This window comes from Aotus nancymaae, unplaced genomic scaffold, assembly GCF_030222135.1.
Source record: "Aotus nancymaae isolate 86718 unplaced genomic scaffold, 86718_ANA_hifiasm-v0.15.2.pri h1tg000011l, whole genome shotgun sequence".
In the NCBI taxonomy this organism is placed as follows: domain Eukaryota; kingdom Metazoa; phylum Chordata; class Mammalia; order Primates; family Aotidae; genus Aotus; species Aotus nancymaae.
In genome coordinates, this window is record NW_026988422.1 from 13,836,650 (window position 1) to 13,855,239 (window position 18,590).

Sequence of the window (18,590 nt, forward strand, 5' to 3'; positions counted from 1 at the left end):
TGGTTCACTCTTGATCATTTATGTTTTGCTAAAAAAATTAGCCATTCATCCAGATTTTTGAATTTATTTGCATAGGAGTTTATGATTTATTCTCATAATCCTTTGGATTTCTCATTGCTGTAGTTCTGTTTTCTCATTCTTAATTTTGTTTCTGAAAGTTTTTTCTATTGTTTTTTAAAATGTAGGTTCTAACTAGTTATTTCTAATTATTTTTTCCATTTTTTATTGTGGTGTATATGCACAGCATATAATTTCCTGTCTTAACCATTTTTAAGTGTACTTCAGTAGTTATTAAGCACATTTCTATATTTATATTACACAACCATCACCACTGTCTACTCAGGAACACTTTTCATGTTGCAAAACTGAAACTGTATACCCATTAAACAGTAACTCCCCATTCTTCTTTCCCCTCAGTCTATGGCAGCCAACATTCCACTTCCTCTCTTTATGATTTTGAGTATTCTAAATACCTCATGTAAGTGGAATTATACAGTATTTGTCCTTTTGTGACTGGCTTATTTTACATAGCATGATGTCCTCAAGGTTCATCAGTGTTGTAGTGTATGTCAGAATTTCCTCACTTTTTAAGACAAAATAATATTTCATTTTATGTATATGCCACATTTTCGTTATCCATTCACTCATCTGGACACTTGGGTTGCTTACAGCAATTTAGCTCTTGTGAATAATGATGCTATAAACATGAGTGTACAAAGAATCTCTTAGAGACCTTGCTTTCAATTATTTTAAGTATATATATATGAAAAGTGGGCAAAGGACTTGAATAGGTATTTCTCCAAAGAAGATACACAAATAACCAACAAGCACATGAAAGGATGACCAACATCACTAATTATTAGGGAAAGGCAAATCAAATCTACAATGAGATATCACATCACACCCATTACAATGGCCACTAAAAAACACACAACAGAAAACAAGAACTGTTGGTGAGTATGTGGGGAACTTAGAACGCTTGTATACTGTTGGTGGGAATGTAAAATGGTATAACTGATATACACATACGTACACCACACACACACACACACACACACACACACACACACACCCCAGATGTGGATTTACTGGATCATATGGTAATTCTTTGTAAATTAAAGGGTACATTTTAAATTTTTTTAGGATCTGACATACTGTTTTCTTTAGATGCTGTACCATTTTACATTCCCACCAACTACTTCCAAGGGTTCCAAGTTCCCCATATACTCACCAACACTTGTTTGACATTTTTGTTTTTTAGTAGCCATTGTAATGGGTATGATGTTGTAGATTTGATTACCCTTGCCCTAATAATTAGCAATGTTGAGCATCTTTTTATGTGTTTGTTAGTCATTTGTATATCTTTGAAGAAATGAAGTCCTTTGCCCACTTTTGAATCTGTTTGTTTGTTTTGTTGCCATTGTTGGGTTTTAGGAGTTCTCTATATATCTTAATATTAATCCCCTATCAGATATATGATTTGCAAATATTTTTTCTAATTTTGTGGCTTGCCTTTTTACTCTATTGATAATGTGTTTTAATATACAAAATTTTTTAATTTGAATGAAGTCTAAACTATTTTTTCTTCTATTGCCTGTGCCTTTAGTGTCATATCCAAGAGATCGTTGTCAAATCAAATGTTATGAAAAATTTTCCCTGTGTTTTCTTTTGAGCTCTATAGTTTTAGGTATCATACTTAGGTCTTGGATACATTTTCAATTTATGTCAGTTTATTTTTGTATATGATGTTAGGTAAGGGTCCAGCTTCTTTCTTTGGCATGTGGACATCCAATTTTCTCAACACTATTTATTGAAAAGACTGTTCACCCATTGATTCGTCTTGTTATCCTTGTCAATAATAATTTGACTACATATGTGAGGGTTTATTTCTGGAATCTTTGTTCTCTTCCATTGGTCTGTATGTCTGTCTTTATGGCAGTATTATACTCTTTTGATTACTATAGCTTCGTAGTAAATTTTGAAATTTAGACATAAAAGTCCTTGGCTTTGTTCTTCATTTTAAAGATTGTTTTGGTTATACAGGGTTCCTTGAGATTCTATATGAATTTTAGGATGGGTTTTTCTATTTCTAAAAAAAAAAAATTGAGATTTTTGGTAAAGATTGCATTAAATCTGTAGGTCATTTTAGTTAGCATTAACAGCTTAATGAAATTGTCTTGCAATTTATATACATCTTTTCATTTATTTATATCTTTGATCTTCAGAAATGTTTTGTAGTCTTCGTTGTAGAGGTCTTTTACCTCCCTGGTTAAGTTAATTTCTAAGTAATTTGGGTTTGGTTTTGTTTTGGTTTTTGTCTGTTGTTTTTTTTTTTTGAGATGGAGTTTCACTCTGTTGCCCCGGCTGGAATGCAGTGGCGCGATCTTGGCTCACTGCAGCCTTCACCTAGTTCAAGAGATTTTCCTGCCTTAAGAAATTATGCATCATCATCAGTTCTCTCAATGGTGCACAGAACTGTTGTGTGTGGAAAACTTCAGACATTTACAGCAATGAGTAATATATTGATTCAAAAAATTCTGGCTTAAAATGGGAAAATGTTTTATGAATAGTTTTATTATTTAGCTTATTGTTTCCCTTTTATGTTATTAGAGAGTGATACATGATAAATAAGTCTTTAAGCACTCTTTAAACAAATGTAAAATAAAAATTCCAAGTAATAAAAAGGCATTGTATTTAGTTAGCAGTATACTTTCTTAGTAGGATGTACAATTGTGGTGCCTCTTAGAATTTATGCTGTCATAATTTGTTAACTTGGAAGTTCCTTTTAAACTGTTTTTTATTATAGTTTTTTAAAGAATGATTTACCTTTTAGTTTATTAATCCCAGTTATCACAACTAGTTAAACTTAATTTGTTCATGACATAACTTCCTCATTCATAATTTTTTAATGCTAATTTACCTATCAGCTGGAAGCAGTCTTAAATAGATTTTTCTTTTCTGAAAGAATTTTGACTGATAAATTTCCTGAGGTTTGGTATATATATCTTTAGCATCTACTAATTATGTACTAGCTCCAGATTTTGTCTATTGATCTTACTACTCAAAGAGGTTTTGCATTTTTTATTACTTTATATAGCCATTTAATACAAGGGGCATCTTATCTGGAAAATAATTTGAGTCACCTTTTTTTTCCGTCAGAAATTAATCTTTTTTGTTTCATGTAAAATTACCAAGAAATTTAAGGTTTCCTTGCTATATTTTAAGTGTGTAGGGTGTGTGTGTGTGTGTTTTCTTTGTAGATAAGCAACTTTTTAAGCCTGAATGTTTGTATGCCTTTTATGATAGACCCTTTCTTTAAAGTTCCTGTGTACTCATCTTTAAACAGAGTTTAACATTCCAGTTGGGCCTAATGTTTGCTGAAAAAAAATAGCACAGATAGCGTATTCCTTACATAATTCCTCTTTTCCTGGACAATGTTTGAGTTCCATCTTTAACTTATTCTAAAGGGCTGGAAGCTACTTTAAGAATGTGAAAGGAAGGCAGAGACCATAGAGAATTGCAGTGAGGGAATTTTGTGGGTGTGTGCTTTTCCTCTACATTTCTTGAAACTCCTGCTTTGAGAGCCAGTTCCACACAGATACAATGACTACTGTCTCCTTTTTGTGAGGAGGGGCTGTCAGTGGAATTTTAGTTTCTTCCCTTATTTTAGATTAAGCCCCCTAATTTGGTGAGAAATCCGGTTAAGTGAAGTTCCTTGAAAGCAGCACACAATTTTTCACTAAAGCTGTGTAATTGGTAAATAGAATTTTTTATATTTTATGCTTATAAATACTATATAGTATTTTATGTTTTATATTTGTCTTATACATTTAATATAAAATACTTTAACATTTTAGATTTAATATTTTATATATATATATATAAATATATATATTCCACCCTGCAAAACCAGAATCTACACAGCATAATCAAATAAACCTTTTATTTACAGGCAAAGGATATAGTACAAGAGGAAAAAGAGAATACAGATGACATTGGAGGTCCAAGAGACATTCCATACTTAAGCTCCTCAATATACTTATTTGCACACATATACCATACTGCCTTCATGTTCTCCAGCTTATAGATTTGTGTAAGAAATCTTGTCTTTGAGAACTCAAAGTCATTCCCAACAGGGTCTTTATGTCTCTTTGGTCATGTTATCAGCCAGGCTTACTTAATGTAAGTAATGTAAGGCCAGTTGGAAACCATCATTAAAGAAACTGAACCTGATGGTCACCAGAGTAGTTTCAGACATTAAACAACACATCATAAATCCCACTGCTCTTATATTGGCCCAGGGGACAAAACCAAACATTCTGATGACCCCAGAGATTATGACAGCATTTTCTAGTCTAATTAAACCATGATCTTCATATACCTTTATCACACCTCCTTCCTCCAATTAGGAAGCTAGGTGGGTCAAAGGAAAAAATAAAGGCAGAGTATAATGATGTCACTCATCTTTTGCCTCTCAGCCAGAGCTGATCCTTCCATGGGCAGTAGATGGTGTGTTAATTATTTTTCCTACTTCAGGGTTTCTTCATGTTGGGATGGTGAATAGACACACATTTCTCAAAGCTCAAAGTGCAAGTCTAAGGATATTCTCTAGTTTCAATCTAGGTGAAATTTTCTTCTATGAATTCATTACTTTTTATTTAGTTTATTTCAGGGAATGGGTAGTGTATTTTAATGAATTAATACAAGTGTCACCATCTTTCATGGACATCCAGACAATTTCTTAAAGATGGGAAAGGTAAAAAGTCTTCAGGAGAAATTGTGCCTGTAAGTATCCAGAAGCCATTGACCCATGTTAATGGTGGAGCCCACATGAAGTACTTGCTAAAATCATGTGGTGCTTGAAAGGAAGAGCAGTGTTATAATTCTATCCTCCAAAAGACTACATAACTATTATCACTCATCATCTCTCCCTGGTCCTTTCTACCTGCCATTCCCCCATAAAAACCCATAATTGATGATACATACTAGCTTATAATTAACTGTTTACCTAACTGTTCTCTATTAGTCTGAGCCTCTGTACAGAGAAATGTCACTTTTGTATTCCTGGTTCCTGGCAAAGTACATATAAAATAGTATAAATACAATAAATATTTGAATTATCATATAACTTGAGTCTAAACTTTAGTATCCTGTATTAAGAACTGGGTTGATCAAATGGTTCTTTGCACATATCAAGACTTTCAACTATTCCCAACCAGGTCTTACCAATTTTGGGCATATGCCTGCCTCTGCCTACCCCATTCTAATTTGGCTTCATGATAAGAAGCAAGCCAAAGATGGAAAAGAGAGCTAAGGCTACAGGAGGAATTTACTCTTTAACATTTGGGGGAAGGAAAATGAGGCTTGCCTACAGCAGGGACTGGCCATCTTCCAGAAATGGTTTGCCAGCGTGTTCCCCACCTCGATTTTTCTTGGATTCTTTTGCATTATAGATAGCCTTGGGAAGGGTGGCACCTTTACCCTATCAGTTACACCTAATCAACTGTAATCATCTGAGAGCCAAAATTATCACAGATAGAGGGGCCTGGGAAAGGAGAAAAGGACCAGGAGAGAGAAAGGCATGCTTATTGCAGAGGGAAAAAAAAAAAAGAACGTTTGCCCATGGGCGGTCTTAGCTATTTAAAATCACCAACGTATTCACCCGGCTCCCTAGGCACATGTATCAACCCATGGATTAAAGAAGGTATAGGGCCATTCTTTTGCTTTCTGGAAGGAAAGCACTGACATTTAAGATCTGTGCAGTCTGCCCAGGGGCTTCCCAGTTTGTCCAGACTTTAGGATATTAGATTATGTGTTTGTGGTCTCAAGTTAGGAAACTGTGTTGAAGAACAAATATGTGCCATATTAGAGGGACTCTTTAGATTTTTAGGATGCTCACAGTCCTCACCAACCTGATGTCCTTGGAAGTCCAGTCTGGCTGTAAGGAGATGAGGAGGGGTTCTGTACGTTGGAGGTGATGACCTCGTTGAATCTCAACCACAGCAGTGCATTATGCGGAAAAGAATTCAATGGAGTCATTTAATACCTTTCCCCATTCCCACAAAAATCTGGAACTGGGTTCTGAACTAGGAAGTCTGGGCTCCCTGAGAATTGAACGTCAATTTAACCACAGGAAGCCTCTAAATTTAGCATTCTACTTACAAAGGGCCAAGAAAAATTCATAAATGTCACAAACTTAGGAACTTAGGTATCTAGTCTTCTCTGTCATTTTGTAATAAGAAATTGAGGCCCAGAGGTAAAACATCTCACCTCCAGTCACACAGGGAAGTACATGGCAGGGCAAGGACAGCCACCCAGTTTTCCCAAGTCCAGTGGCCTTTTCATGATACCCATTGATTTCTGTTACAGCTAGCCCTTTGCCCCTCATCACCACATCTTAACTCTTTTGACTTTAATTACATGCAAAATTAGGAAATCTGGCATCAAGAGCTTTGCACAACTTGGAGAGAACTGAGGAGAAGTAGTTAGCATGTTAACAGTGCCTCACTTGGACCTGAAGTGAAGAGCACTCACCAAGCCACACCCCACTATCTGCATACCCCAAACCTTGAAGTAAAGGGCAGCCAAGGAAGAGAAACGAAAAAAAAGCAATCCAGCCAAGGGAGCAAGGAGCATGGTGGCAGAGAAACAGAGGTGCTTTCCAAGGGCCTTCTATTTCTTTAGAATCTCCACACATTCAGTGCTGAGACACATTAAGAAGGGCATACTGAGGCCATCATTCACCCTACTCTTGAGCTGCTTTAATCCTCCAGGCTTCTAGAAGTTGAGAAAGTATGAGCTTCATTATTAACTATATTACAGAAAATGAGGCAAGCAGTGTTCTGTCCACTTCCCTGTGTCTGTACCTCCTGCCTGTGTAGCAGGAAAGGATCTTTCTGCTGAATTAATACTCACCTCAGAGCCCTAAGAGATGTCTGGTGAAAAGTAGTTTTTTATTTTTTGTTTTTTGAGACGGAGTCTCACTCTGTTGCCCAGGCTGGAGTGCAGTGGTGCGATCTCAGCTCACTGTAACCTCTGCCTCCTGGGTTCAAGCAATTCTCCTGCCTCACCCTCCCGAGTAGCTGGGACTACAGGTGCATGCCACTACGCCCAGCTAAGTTTTGTATTTTTAGTAGAGACAGGGTTTCACCATATTGGCCAGGCTGGTCTTGAACTCCTGACCTCGTGATCCACCTACCTTGGCCTCCCAAAGTGCTGGGATTACAGGCATGAGCCACTATGCCCAGCCCGAAAAGTAGTTTTTGAAGAGTCTTGTGACAACCAGCAACTTTGGCAAAGCTGTGTCCTCAAGAGTCTTCCAGATTTCCCCAACACTACAGAACGCTTTTCTTTCTAAATGCCATAATCTATAATCTTTCTCAAAAATTATAAAATTATATTTTGTTTCACTTATTTATTTGGGAGTTTGGTAAGAAATGTTTGAGAGGAAATACTTTTATTGAAAAACTACTCAGATTTCAAACTACCTAGTCTATACTACCAGAAGACAGAGATTCGGGTTAGCTAGTTCTCTAATCCTTACATTTTCAGAGATACACCTTGGATTTTTCCAAATTATAGAATTTGAGGACATTTACCAATAGCATCTTCCTCTGAATGTATTTTGGTCTCTTTGCTAAGCTATGGCTTATTTTATAGTCCTCCAGGTGATGATCTGTGACTTCTCTGCCTGCTCATTAGAGAAAGAAATGCTCAGATGCATTGCTAACTATTACCTCAATGCCAGTGAACTGGAGAAATGCTTGAAAAAGTAATTTCAGGTTGTAAAAAACTATTGTCTTTTTTTTTTTTTATCTAGCAGAATCTAGAACCCTATTATTATTCTAAGAGTACATTTTCTATTATTCCTATCTAATTCATTTTCTTGGGAGATGAAACTCTGCCTTTTTTTTTTTTTTTTTTTTTTTTGAGACAGGGTCTCACTCTGTCACCCAGGATGATGGAGTGCTGTGGCACAATCACGGCCTCCTAGGCTCAAGCAATTCTTTCACTTCAGCCTCCTGAGTAGCTGGAACCACAGACACACACCGCCATGCCCAGCTAATTTTTTGCATTTTTTGTAGAGGCGGGGTTTTGCTGTGTTGCCCAGGTTGGTCTCGAAGTCCTGGGCTCAAGCGATTCGTCCACCTCGGTTTCCCAAAGTGTTGGGATTACAGGCGTGAGCCACTGTTCCTGGCTCCCTCATTATTATATTTCCTGAAATTGAGATGATTTGGGCCCTTAGAAATTGTCATCACACAATTTTAGAAGCAAAGGTAGAAAAATCCATTTTATTGGCAACTTTGGGCTGTGCTTCATCCTGGCAGAATTTTAAGAGCAGTACACTTCGACCTGGCACACATTCCTGCACACCTCAAGCAGCCGGTACAGACTGCCCAAGAAAAAATGAGGAGGAAAGTGCCCCACCAAGGAAGAGGAGTGAGATAGGAGCATAATTCACACACTAAGAACTGAGTTCTAAATTCACTTGAGTTTTCTGGAGCTCTGTTGCCTATAAAACAAGGAAGAATCAATGGTCTTTATGGAGAATGAATGGCAGAATAAGTGATTTGTCAAGCTCATTGAACTATAAGTTCCATTTTTACTGTCATTTATTTATAACAGAGTTCAGATATAAAGACAAATCTGAACATACAGTAGGCACAGACAAGCCTATAGCAAATATTCACACATGATTTGAATGCATTTATTAATCTCTGTGCTTATTAGTATTAATAACAATACTAAAATGATTTGGAGAATTAGTGATTAATAACAGTGGGAAATAGCCTTCCCATTATTGACAGAGGATGGCGCCATCATGATGTTAAATGCCCATCTGAAGGCAAGCTCATAAATATTACTTGACAATATTACTTGATAAATATTTGTTGAAAAATGAAATGTTGTAAAGAAGCAAGGATGGCTGGGCGTGGTAGAGAATGCCTATAGTCCGGGCTACTTGGGAAACTGAGGTGGGAGGATTGCTTGAGCCTGGGAAGCAGAGTTTGCAGTGAGCCAAGATTGTACCACTGCACTCCAGCCTGGGTGACAGAGTGAGACCCTCTCAAAAAAAAAAAAAAAAAGCAAGGAAAAGGAGGGAGAAAGAAAGTTGACTTTGATATGTCATATGATTAAAACAAATGCTCTTGGGTACATGTGCAGATCATGCAGGATTGTTGCATAGGTACATACATGACAATGTGGTTTGCTGCCTCCATCCCCTCGTTACCTATATCTGGCATTTCTCCCCCTGTTATCCCTCCCAAACCTCCCCACCCTGCTGCTGTCCCTCCCCTGCCCCCTGCAACAGACCCCAGTGTGTGATGCTCTCCTCCCTGTGTGCACATGTGCCGCAGAACATAAAGTACGATAAAAAAAAAAGCATACCCTGAGCAATCCAAAGACACAGTGTAGTCTCTGTCAAAATAATGACATTCTTTACAGAAATAGAAAAAAAAATCTTAAAAACAAAAATGCTCTTTTTTCAAATACAAGGATTATACTCCTTTGCATTCCAGCTACACTTGGGTCCATTGTAACTTGGCAACTTTTGCCTTGAAAACAAAAAGAATCCCTGAATATAATCTCCTTTCTTGTAATTTTTTAATAAGATGCCAGTATGGTAATAGGTCCATTAGCAAGTAAGTACAGGCACATCTTTATTTTATTATACTTCTCAGATACTGCATTTTTTACAAATTGTAGGTTTGTGGCAACCCTGCATCAAGGAAGTCTGTTGACATCATTTTTCAAATAGCATGTACTTGGTAATTCTTGCAATATTTCACACTGATTCATTATTATATCTGTTATTAAAACCTGTAGTGAATGATCTTTGATGTTACTATTATAATTCAGGGCACCACAAACCACACATATAACATACTTCTTATAAACTTAACAAATGTTTTGTATGTTCTCATTGCTCCAGTCACAACCATTTTTCCATCTTTCTCCTTCTCAGGCCTCCTTAGTCCCTCAGACACAATATTGAAACTAGACCAATTAATAACCCTAAAATAATGTACAAGTATTCAAGTGAAAGGAAGACTTGCACATCTTTCACTTTAAATCAAAAGCTAAAAATGAATAAGCTTAGTGAGGAAGGTGTGTCAAAAGCTGAGACAGGCTGAAAGCTAAACCTCTTATGCCAAACAACCAAATTGTAAATGCAAAGGAAAAGTTTTTGAAGGAAGTTAAAAGTGCTACTTCAGTGAACACATGAATGATAAGAAAGTAAAACAGCCTGATTGCTGATACGGAGAAAGTCTGAGCCATCTGAATAGAAGATCAAACCAGCCACAAAATTCCCTTAAGCCAAAGCCTAATTCAGAGCAAAGCCCTAACTCTCTTCAATTCTATGAAAGCTAAGAGAGGTAAGGAAGCTTCAGAAAAAAAAATTTGAAGCTAGCAGAGTCTGGTTCATGAGTTTTAAGAAAAGAAGTCTTGTCCATCTATAAAAGTGCAAAGTAAAGCAGCAAATGTTGATGTAGAAGCTGCAGTAAGTTATCCAGAAGATCTAGCTAAGATAATTAATGAAGGTGACTACACTAAACAATAGATTTTCAAAGGAGGTGAAACAGCCTTACATTGGAAACAGATGCCATCTCAGACTTATGTAGCCAGAGAGGAGTAGTCAGTGCCTCACTTCAAAGCTTCAAAGGACAGGCTTACTCTCTGTTAGAGATTAATGCAGCTGGTGACTTTAAGTTGAAATCAATGCTCATTTACCATTCCCCCAAACATACGACTTTTCAGAATTACACTAAGTCTACTCTGCCTGTGCTCTACAAATGGAACAACAAAGCCTGAATGACAGTATGTCTGTGGGCAGCATGGTTTACTGGATATTTTAAGCCCCGCTTTTTGAGTCTTACTGCTCAGAAAAAAAGACTCTTTAAAAATACTGCTGTTCAGGCTAGGTGCGGTGGCTCACACCTGTAATCCCAGCACTTTGGGAGGCCAAGGCAGGCACATCACCTGAGTTCAAGACCAGCCTGACTAACATGGCAAAACCTCATCTCTACTAAAAATACAAAAATTAGCTGGTCATAGTGGTGGGCACCTGTAATCCCAGCTACTCAGGAGGCTGAGGCAGGAGAATCACTTGAACCCAGGAGGCGGGGGTTGCAGTGAGCTGAGATGGTACCATTGCACTCCAACCTGGGCGACAGAGCGAGACTCTGTCTCAAAAAAAAAAAAGTATATATACATAGTATGTATATATAGTATGTATATATGCTTAATACATATTTTACATATAAAATATATTAATTCTATATTATATATAAATTATATATATAATATAGAGGTTAATGCAGCTGGTGACTTTAAGTTGAAATCACTGCTCATTTACCATTCCCCTAAATCCTAGGACTTTTCAGAATTATGCTAAATCTACTCTGCCTGTGCTCTATAAATGGAAGAACAAAGCCTGAATGAATTATATATATAAATTATATAATATATATAATTTGTAATTTAGATATACATATATAATTATATATAATTTATACATACAATTATATATAATTCTATACAAATTATAAAATATATAAATTATATACTTATATATTAATATATTCTATAATAAATTATATATCAATTATATATAATTAATATATAATAGATTATTATATAAATATTTAAAATATATTTATATGATTATATATGATTATATATTAATTTATATATGATTATGTATTATAATTTATATTATAGAATATATTAATATATTAATATTAATATTTTCATGCCTGCTAACACAACATCTATTCTGCAGCACATGAATCAAGGAGTCATTTACACTTTTAAGTTGTGTTATTTAAGAAATACATTTCATAAGGCTACAGCTGTCATAGATTGTGATTCCGCTGATGGATCTGGGCAAAGTAAATTAACCTTCTGGAAAGGATTCACCATTCTAGATGCCATTAACAATACGTGATTCATGGGAGAAGGTCAAAATATGATGATTAATAAGTTTGGAAGCTGATTTCATCCCTCATGGATGATTTTAAAGGGTTCAAGACATCATTGGAGGAAGCTCTGCTACAGTTAGGGTGGAAATAGCAAGAGAACTAGAATTAGAAGTGGAGCCTGATGATGTAACTGAATTGCTGCAATCTCATTATAAAAGTTTAACAGATGAAGACTTGCTTCTTATGAATGAATGAAGAAAATGATTTCTTGAGATGGAATCTACTCTTGTGTAAGTTGCTATGTAGATTATTGAAACGACAACAAAGACTTTAGAATATTGCATAAATGTTGCTAATACAGCAGCAACAGAGTTTGAGAGAATTGGCTCCAATATCAAAAGAAGTTGTACTGTGGGTAAAATGCTGTCATACAGCATCAATTGCTACAGAGAAATCTTTCATGAAGAAAACGTAAATCAAAGTGGCAAAATTCATTGCTGCCTTATTTTAAGAAATTGCCACAGTCACCCCAAACTTCAATAACCACCACCCTGATCATTCAGCAGCCATCAACATCAAAGCAAAAAGATTATGATCATTAGTAATTTTTAGCAATAAAGTATTTTTAAAATAAAATACATACCTTTTTTAGACATAAAGCTATGGCACACTTAATAGACTACAATAGAGTGTAAACATAAATTTCCTATGCACTGAGAAACCAAAAATTTTATGTAACTCACTATCACGATAGCCACTCTATTATGGTTGTCTGGAACTGATCCTGTAATATCTCCAAGGTATGTCTGTGCCGTACAGGGGGTAAAGTGTGAGGGGTCTAGATTTTTCATGCCAGAAATTCCATAGCAGCCTACTAGAACTCTGGAAGTATCAAGTCTGGCTGCAGTGCCAGATTCTGGTGAGGATTTCTTGGACCCTGATTTATATACGAAAAAAAACACTAAAGATAACAGAAACGGCAGAAAGTGGCTGTAACAAAGCTGGCTTGGTACTTTCTCTGGTTTTTGTGGCCAATATCACTGGACTCCTGTCGTATCAACTTTCATAAAAGAAACTCATACAAAGCAGAGCTATTAATTATTTTCAGACTGGCATTTCAAAAAGTGTTAATTTCAATGTGTTAAAAGTTATTTGGTCTTTGTTTTATCTTTTCAGATGTTTTCTGAAAACATTTGTGGCGTGATCTTTAATTTTAACAATTTTCACTTACCAATTAACACAAAAGTAAGGAAAAGAGCTATAAATACATATTTTATAGAATTTTATGTACCAAATAAGCTCCTTTACATAAGAAAAGGAAAATAATATCCATTTTCAGTACCATCATTTAGCCCTAGAGCCCCTCCAGCTAGAAAAACATTTCTTTTAAATGTCTTTATGATTTAAGGTTTCAATAATAACTCATGAATAGGTGAAAGTTTGCTATTTATTTAATCTTAGAAAAACACTGAAAAAAAAGGCAGGGAATGTATGCAGTGTGGAAGAATGGCGCTGGCCACATGTGGTTTTAGCAGCTGCAGAGGAAACTGGCTGAGGCTAAGGTTACGTATTTCTGTTCAGTAAGGGTATCCATGGTGATAACTCTCATGATGACGGTAGTCATCCTGGTAACCATCCTGGTATCCTTGGTGGTAACTATGGTAACCATAGCCTGCATACTCATCTTCTGGGCAGCGCATCCCCAGTGACTGCTGTATCGCCATTTCCTGTCTCCGAAGTTGCATCGAGTCAATTAAATCATACACAATCACCATGGACCACATTGGGGAAGGATACCAGGATTTGACATTTCCGTCTTTTCCAACTAGAAGCATGGAGAAGTACTCTGGGCTCACTTGAAAATAGTTACGAATGTCTTTCACCAGATGGGCTGGTACATCTTCTCGCTCAACAACAGAGCTCCCTAGAATAACATTGTAATAGTTGTTGTTAGTGGATTAAAGAGTCAAAGCCCATGAAAACATTAAAGTGAGAAGAAATCACTGTGAGAATAGGGTGGACCCATGAGCCTGTTCTCTCTAGTTCAAAATCTAATTAAAGAAGTTTGCTAGGGCTTTTTCTACTAGAAATTATATGTCCTTGTTGTTCTGCAACATGATTAGTATCAAACTTTGGGGCACATAGTGTGTCTTTTTTAGGAATGTTACAAAATATACAACCAATTCCTTAATTTAATCCTGGCAAGATTAATTTTTCTTTAAAATTTGTCACTAACAAGGATTATAAAGTTTTTAATTCTGTTTATTTCCAATTAGTTTAGTTACTTCTCTGTAACCAAAGCTTTCCTTTTGACACACCTTTATAATAAAAAGCTTATTTCATTGTTAAAAGTGAACATATCGATTATGTTAAGATCTAGATGTATATTTAAACTATTGTGGATAGTGAAAAGAATAAAGGGGAAAAAGAAAAGGAGCTGATACTTTCATGTCTGCTGTGTCCGGCACTCTGCCAAGTATTTTACACATGTTATTTTATTTAAAAAGCTTGGTCTTGGAAGAGAAGACTGGATTTGCTTTCTGAAACCTTCAATCCCAGTCATTTTCTTTGCTTTTTCTTTTTTCTTTTTCTTTTTTTTTTTGAGATGGATTCTTGCTCTGTCGCCCAGGATGGAGTGCTACAGTGGTGTGATCTTGGCTCACCACAACCTCTCCCTCCCAGGTTCAAGTGATTCTCCTGCCTCAGTCTCCCTAGTAGCTGGGATTACAGGCCCACGCCAGCACACCTGGCTAATTTTTGTATTTTTAATAGAGACGGGGTTTCACCATGTTGGCCAGGCTGGCCTCGAACTCCTGACCCCAAGTGTTCCACCTGCCTTGGCCTCCCAAAGTGCTGGGATTACAGGCATGAGCCACCACGCCCAGCCTAACAGTCATTTTCTTTCAGCTTCTCTGAGCCTTTAAGTGTATGTCCTTATCTGTTGAAAGAGAATCAATGAGCTATGACCTATGTGCCTCATAAAACTATTGTGAGAATTAAATGATATAAAATAGAAGAAAATGCTTTGTAAACTATAAGGGCTTATATGGACCCCAAAAAACATTATTTTAGTTAAGAAAAATGGGTATCTTTACTGTTACTTTGAATGGTTTTATATTAAAAAATAATATTAGTTCTTGTACTCCACACCCCTTCCCCTACGTATCCCATGCACACAATGTGCACACATGCACAAATGCATGAGGTGGGAGGAAGATTCAATGAACTTTGTTCACTTAGAGGTACACCCCTCCTGGCATATAACATAATGTAATTTAACTGAACTTAACACTAGTTCATACTGTTTCAAGAAAACAACACATTACCATTAATTGGGAACAATTCTAACACTCCCCCAACTTCCTCTCCAACGCCTAAAAGCTTCAGAATGGTTATGTGGCGCAGACCTGAGAGAAAAAAGAAAACCATAGAATTAGAGGAAAGGATTAGAAGTCATCTTTTACTTCAAAGCCCTGATATCTGACAATTAAAAATATCTTAAATTTAAAAAGAATATAGAGCATAACCTGATTGAGAAGAATATTCTATTTTAAATTTTTACCATAAGGAAGTAAGTACTTTTTAAAACCTTGAAGAAGACCAACTGTGATTCTCATTCTACTAAATTACAAAAAAAAAAAAAAAATGAAGCCATTGGAACATTAAAATATCTGAGCTGATCTAAGCTAGTGTTCTGAATTTATAACGGCTTTTATAGATAACTTTCGGAGAGAAGACTACAGATTTGATCAATTGTGATGGTTAAAGAAATTGTTTGCTTCCTCACACAAAACTGTTGGCTTAAAGGATAGGTTTTTAATCACTAAATTAGAGGATTCAAAGAAAAAACATTTAGGCAAGCACAGCTTGCTTTCATATCCTCTGCTAAAGTTTCAGGACAGGAGGGAAGGTCATGCCTTGGTAGCTTGCTGGAATTCTTTTGAAGACGAAGTGCACATGAAGAGATTCCAGAGAAAGAAAATTGGAGGACAAAGGGACTGTCAAGCCATCATATCAAGCTTTCATAGTTTCAAATAAAATCCCAGCCTAGTCAGGGTAATAACTTGGAACTAATTATAAGGTGGTTGGTGCTGTTTATTTTCCAGGAGAGAAAACTGAACACTGCCATGGGAGGGCTCTTCTAAGGAGAAGCTAAAATCCAGGCAAAATGCTATTCAAAAAAAATTTTTGTTTTCACCTTTACTCTTTTACCAGAGAAGTGAAATATTCTGTTCTATGTATCATTAGTCACGTTTTCAAAAGGGAAAATCATGAATTTAATTATTCATTAATTAATATATATGAACATGACTTGTTCACATTTCAGGTATATTACAAAAGGCTTTGCTTTCACCAATGTGACATAGGCTCTGTGTGCAGAGATTTAAAAATAAAGTACCACCAAATAGCTGCTGCAAAAGCATCTTTGGAAAATTAACAACCTTGGCTTTATTTATATTTTTCTTGTAAAGGTTCTTAACTGCTGTAAGAACTTCTGTCTTAACCGGCAACATTGGTGCCTATAAATAATTTAAAGTGTGCTTAAGAATACTGGCACAATGAAATCTGTATGTTAATATAAAGTCTTAAATTATTAACCTTGATAATAGGAGTATAAATAAAAATTTCAGAATTTTCTATTGTTTTTACCATTATGAGCTTGGTTTTTGGCCTTCCTTGAGTTATTTCAGATCTTAAAATTAAATTGTACTTATAATTTACACATACTGGGTCATAACAAGGACCTTGACTGTGTTAATGCTTTTCAAAACTTACACTTCTCCCCTTTTTTAAAAAAATAAAGTGTATTTTCTAACTAATAAATGATTCTTCCTCCTAGTAGAGCATCAAAATAATGATGATTCATTTATGTTCCATGGAGAATTTTTTAATCTGTTGTCCTTAGCTACTTCCCCCTGCCCCTGCCCCTGCCCAGTGAATCTCTCAAAATTCTCCTTCTGCAGAGGCATATCTCACATAAGATTTCACTTATGACTTGAAATTATAGTCATCTCTTGATTCATCAGTGAACTTAGTAGTAAGTTCTATTAACTATTCATTTTACTACTGCCTATATATCCAGATCCAAAGTGATATTAGCTCTTTTAGGACACTAGAATAAAAATGTTTGGTAAATAAAGCATATATTAGTTTTCAAAATACTGAGCGATTCACTACAAAAAAAAATAAACTATGTTTTCCTTTGGCCTGCTTGTCTTAAAAATAAGATTGTATTTATGAGATCGTGCTACTTTCTTAGTGCTCAGCTATAGATAAAAATCCTTTTATTTAAGGTTTTTTTAAAATATCCTTTAAGTTCTGGTGTACATGTGCAAAATGTACAAGTTTGTTACATAGGTATACACATGCCACGTGGTTTGCTGCATCCATCACCCCGTCATCTATATTAGGTATTTCTCCTAATGATAAAAAAAAATTCTTTCACTATGTCTTTTGAGTTTTGAAGATAAAAATCCTTTTTAAGAGGAGGGCAATATAGTCTGCTTCAATTAATGTATTAATTCCTAGAGCCATTCCTATTTTAAAAAGATATTTAATCTATGGAGTATCCAATGATGGTGTATGTAAGTAGATATTCAAGTATTACCTAAGTGAATGATAATACCTAAGTGAGACAAAACAAAAAAAAGCAGAAGACAAATAATACAGATCATTAAAAGTAAATCAGAAGATATTTTCAAACACATGAACAAAGAAGAACTGAAGAGGAGAGACTATTGAAGGAAATAAAAAAAGTCCACAGTCGACTAAAGCTCCAGTCTGAAAGCAACATTATACTCAATGTAATAGAGTATGTGTCTGGAAACCTACAGTCTGAACTGGGAATCATTTTGATGATCTAAGGTTCTATGTTCCATTTTAGAATTGACTGGGAGGAGAGTGGTATGGGAAAGCAGTAATGAGGTGGCTTCCCACTCACCAAAATTGCATGCCTGACCACTGAGGGCAGAGAGCTGCTGTGAATAAGCCCAGTCTTCATCGTTAGGAGCAGAAATCACCAGCAACCGCCTCCTCCACCGGAACCTGGAAAAAAGGCAGAAGGACACCATTACTGCTTACTAATTTAAACAGTAGAAACCAGTGTAGGAAACCAGAGTGACTTGGGCTATCTGTTTTTTTTCTGTGCCCAGAAAAACAAAACAAAACAAAACACTGACCCTTAGAATTGTCCCATAGCTTCTCAAAGCCATGAAACTGCATTACCACACTCCTGTATTTTTTCTGTTGTCACTTCAGTCTTTCTGCTTTGCCATTTGCATGACGTGTCAAGCATGAGTCTATGGTCACCATGACTAATGAGGTCACTTGGGGAGAGACAGAGCTCTCAGATGCAATGAAGATGGGCCAAAATTGTACATTAAACTGTAGCAACAGAAATGAGAAACTCAGAAGATAACTGAAGAGAACGGTCTTAGAAGAGTTCCTGGTAGAGTCTGGAGGGGGTTAAGAAATTTCCTATCCTGTATGGATAGGAAATAGAGTAGAAAAATAAAACTGAATTTTAAGTAGATTACATTGACAGAGAAAAGAAAAATGGGAAAGTGATTTAAAGGTTCAAAGAGGATTCCTGGAAAAACAAAACCCTATGTACCTTCCTCAGTCACCTCAGGTTCTTCCAGAGGCAAATGCAATTTCTAAAATGTA

At 36.0% G+C, this 18,590-nt stretch overlaps 1 protein-coding gene across 3 annotated transcripts in view; it reads right to left on the reverse strand.

Annotated features, from left to right (window-relative positions):
- Positions 1–12,162: 12,162 nt before the first annotated feature.
- CCDC80 (coiled-coil domain containing 80) overlaps positions 12,163–18,590 on the reverse strand; it is a 37,331-nt gene continuing 30,903 nt past the window's right edge. For all 3 annotated transcript variants that reach the window (XM_012464013.2, XM_012464012.2, XM_012464011.2), the window contains 3 exons: positions 17,866–17,969; positions 15,251–15,331; positions 12,163–13,848 (listed from right to left, as the gene is read on the reverse strand). In XM_012464013.2, the coding sequence (XP_012319436.2) occupies positions 13,502–13,848; positions 15,251–15,331; positions 17,866–17,969 (532 nt within the window). In that variant the 3' untranslated portion in view covers positions 12,163–13,501. The remainder of the gene's footprint in view (positions 13,849–15,250; positions 15,332–17,865; positions 17,970–18,590) is intronic.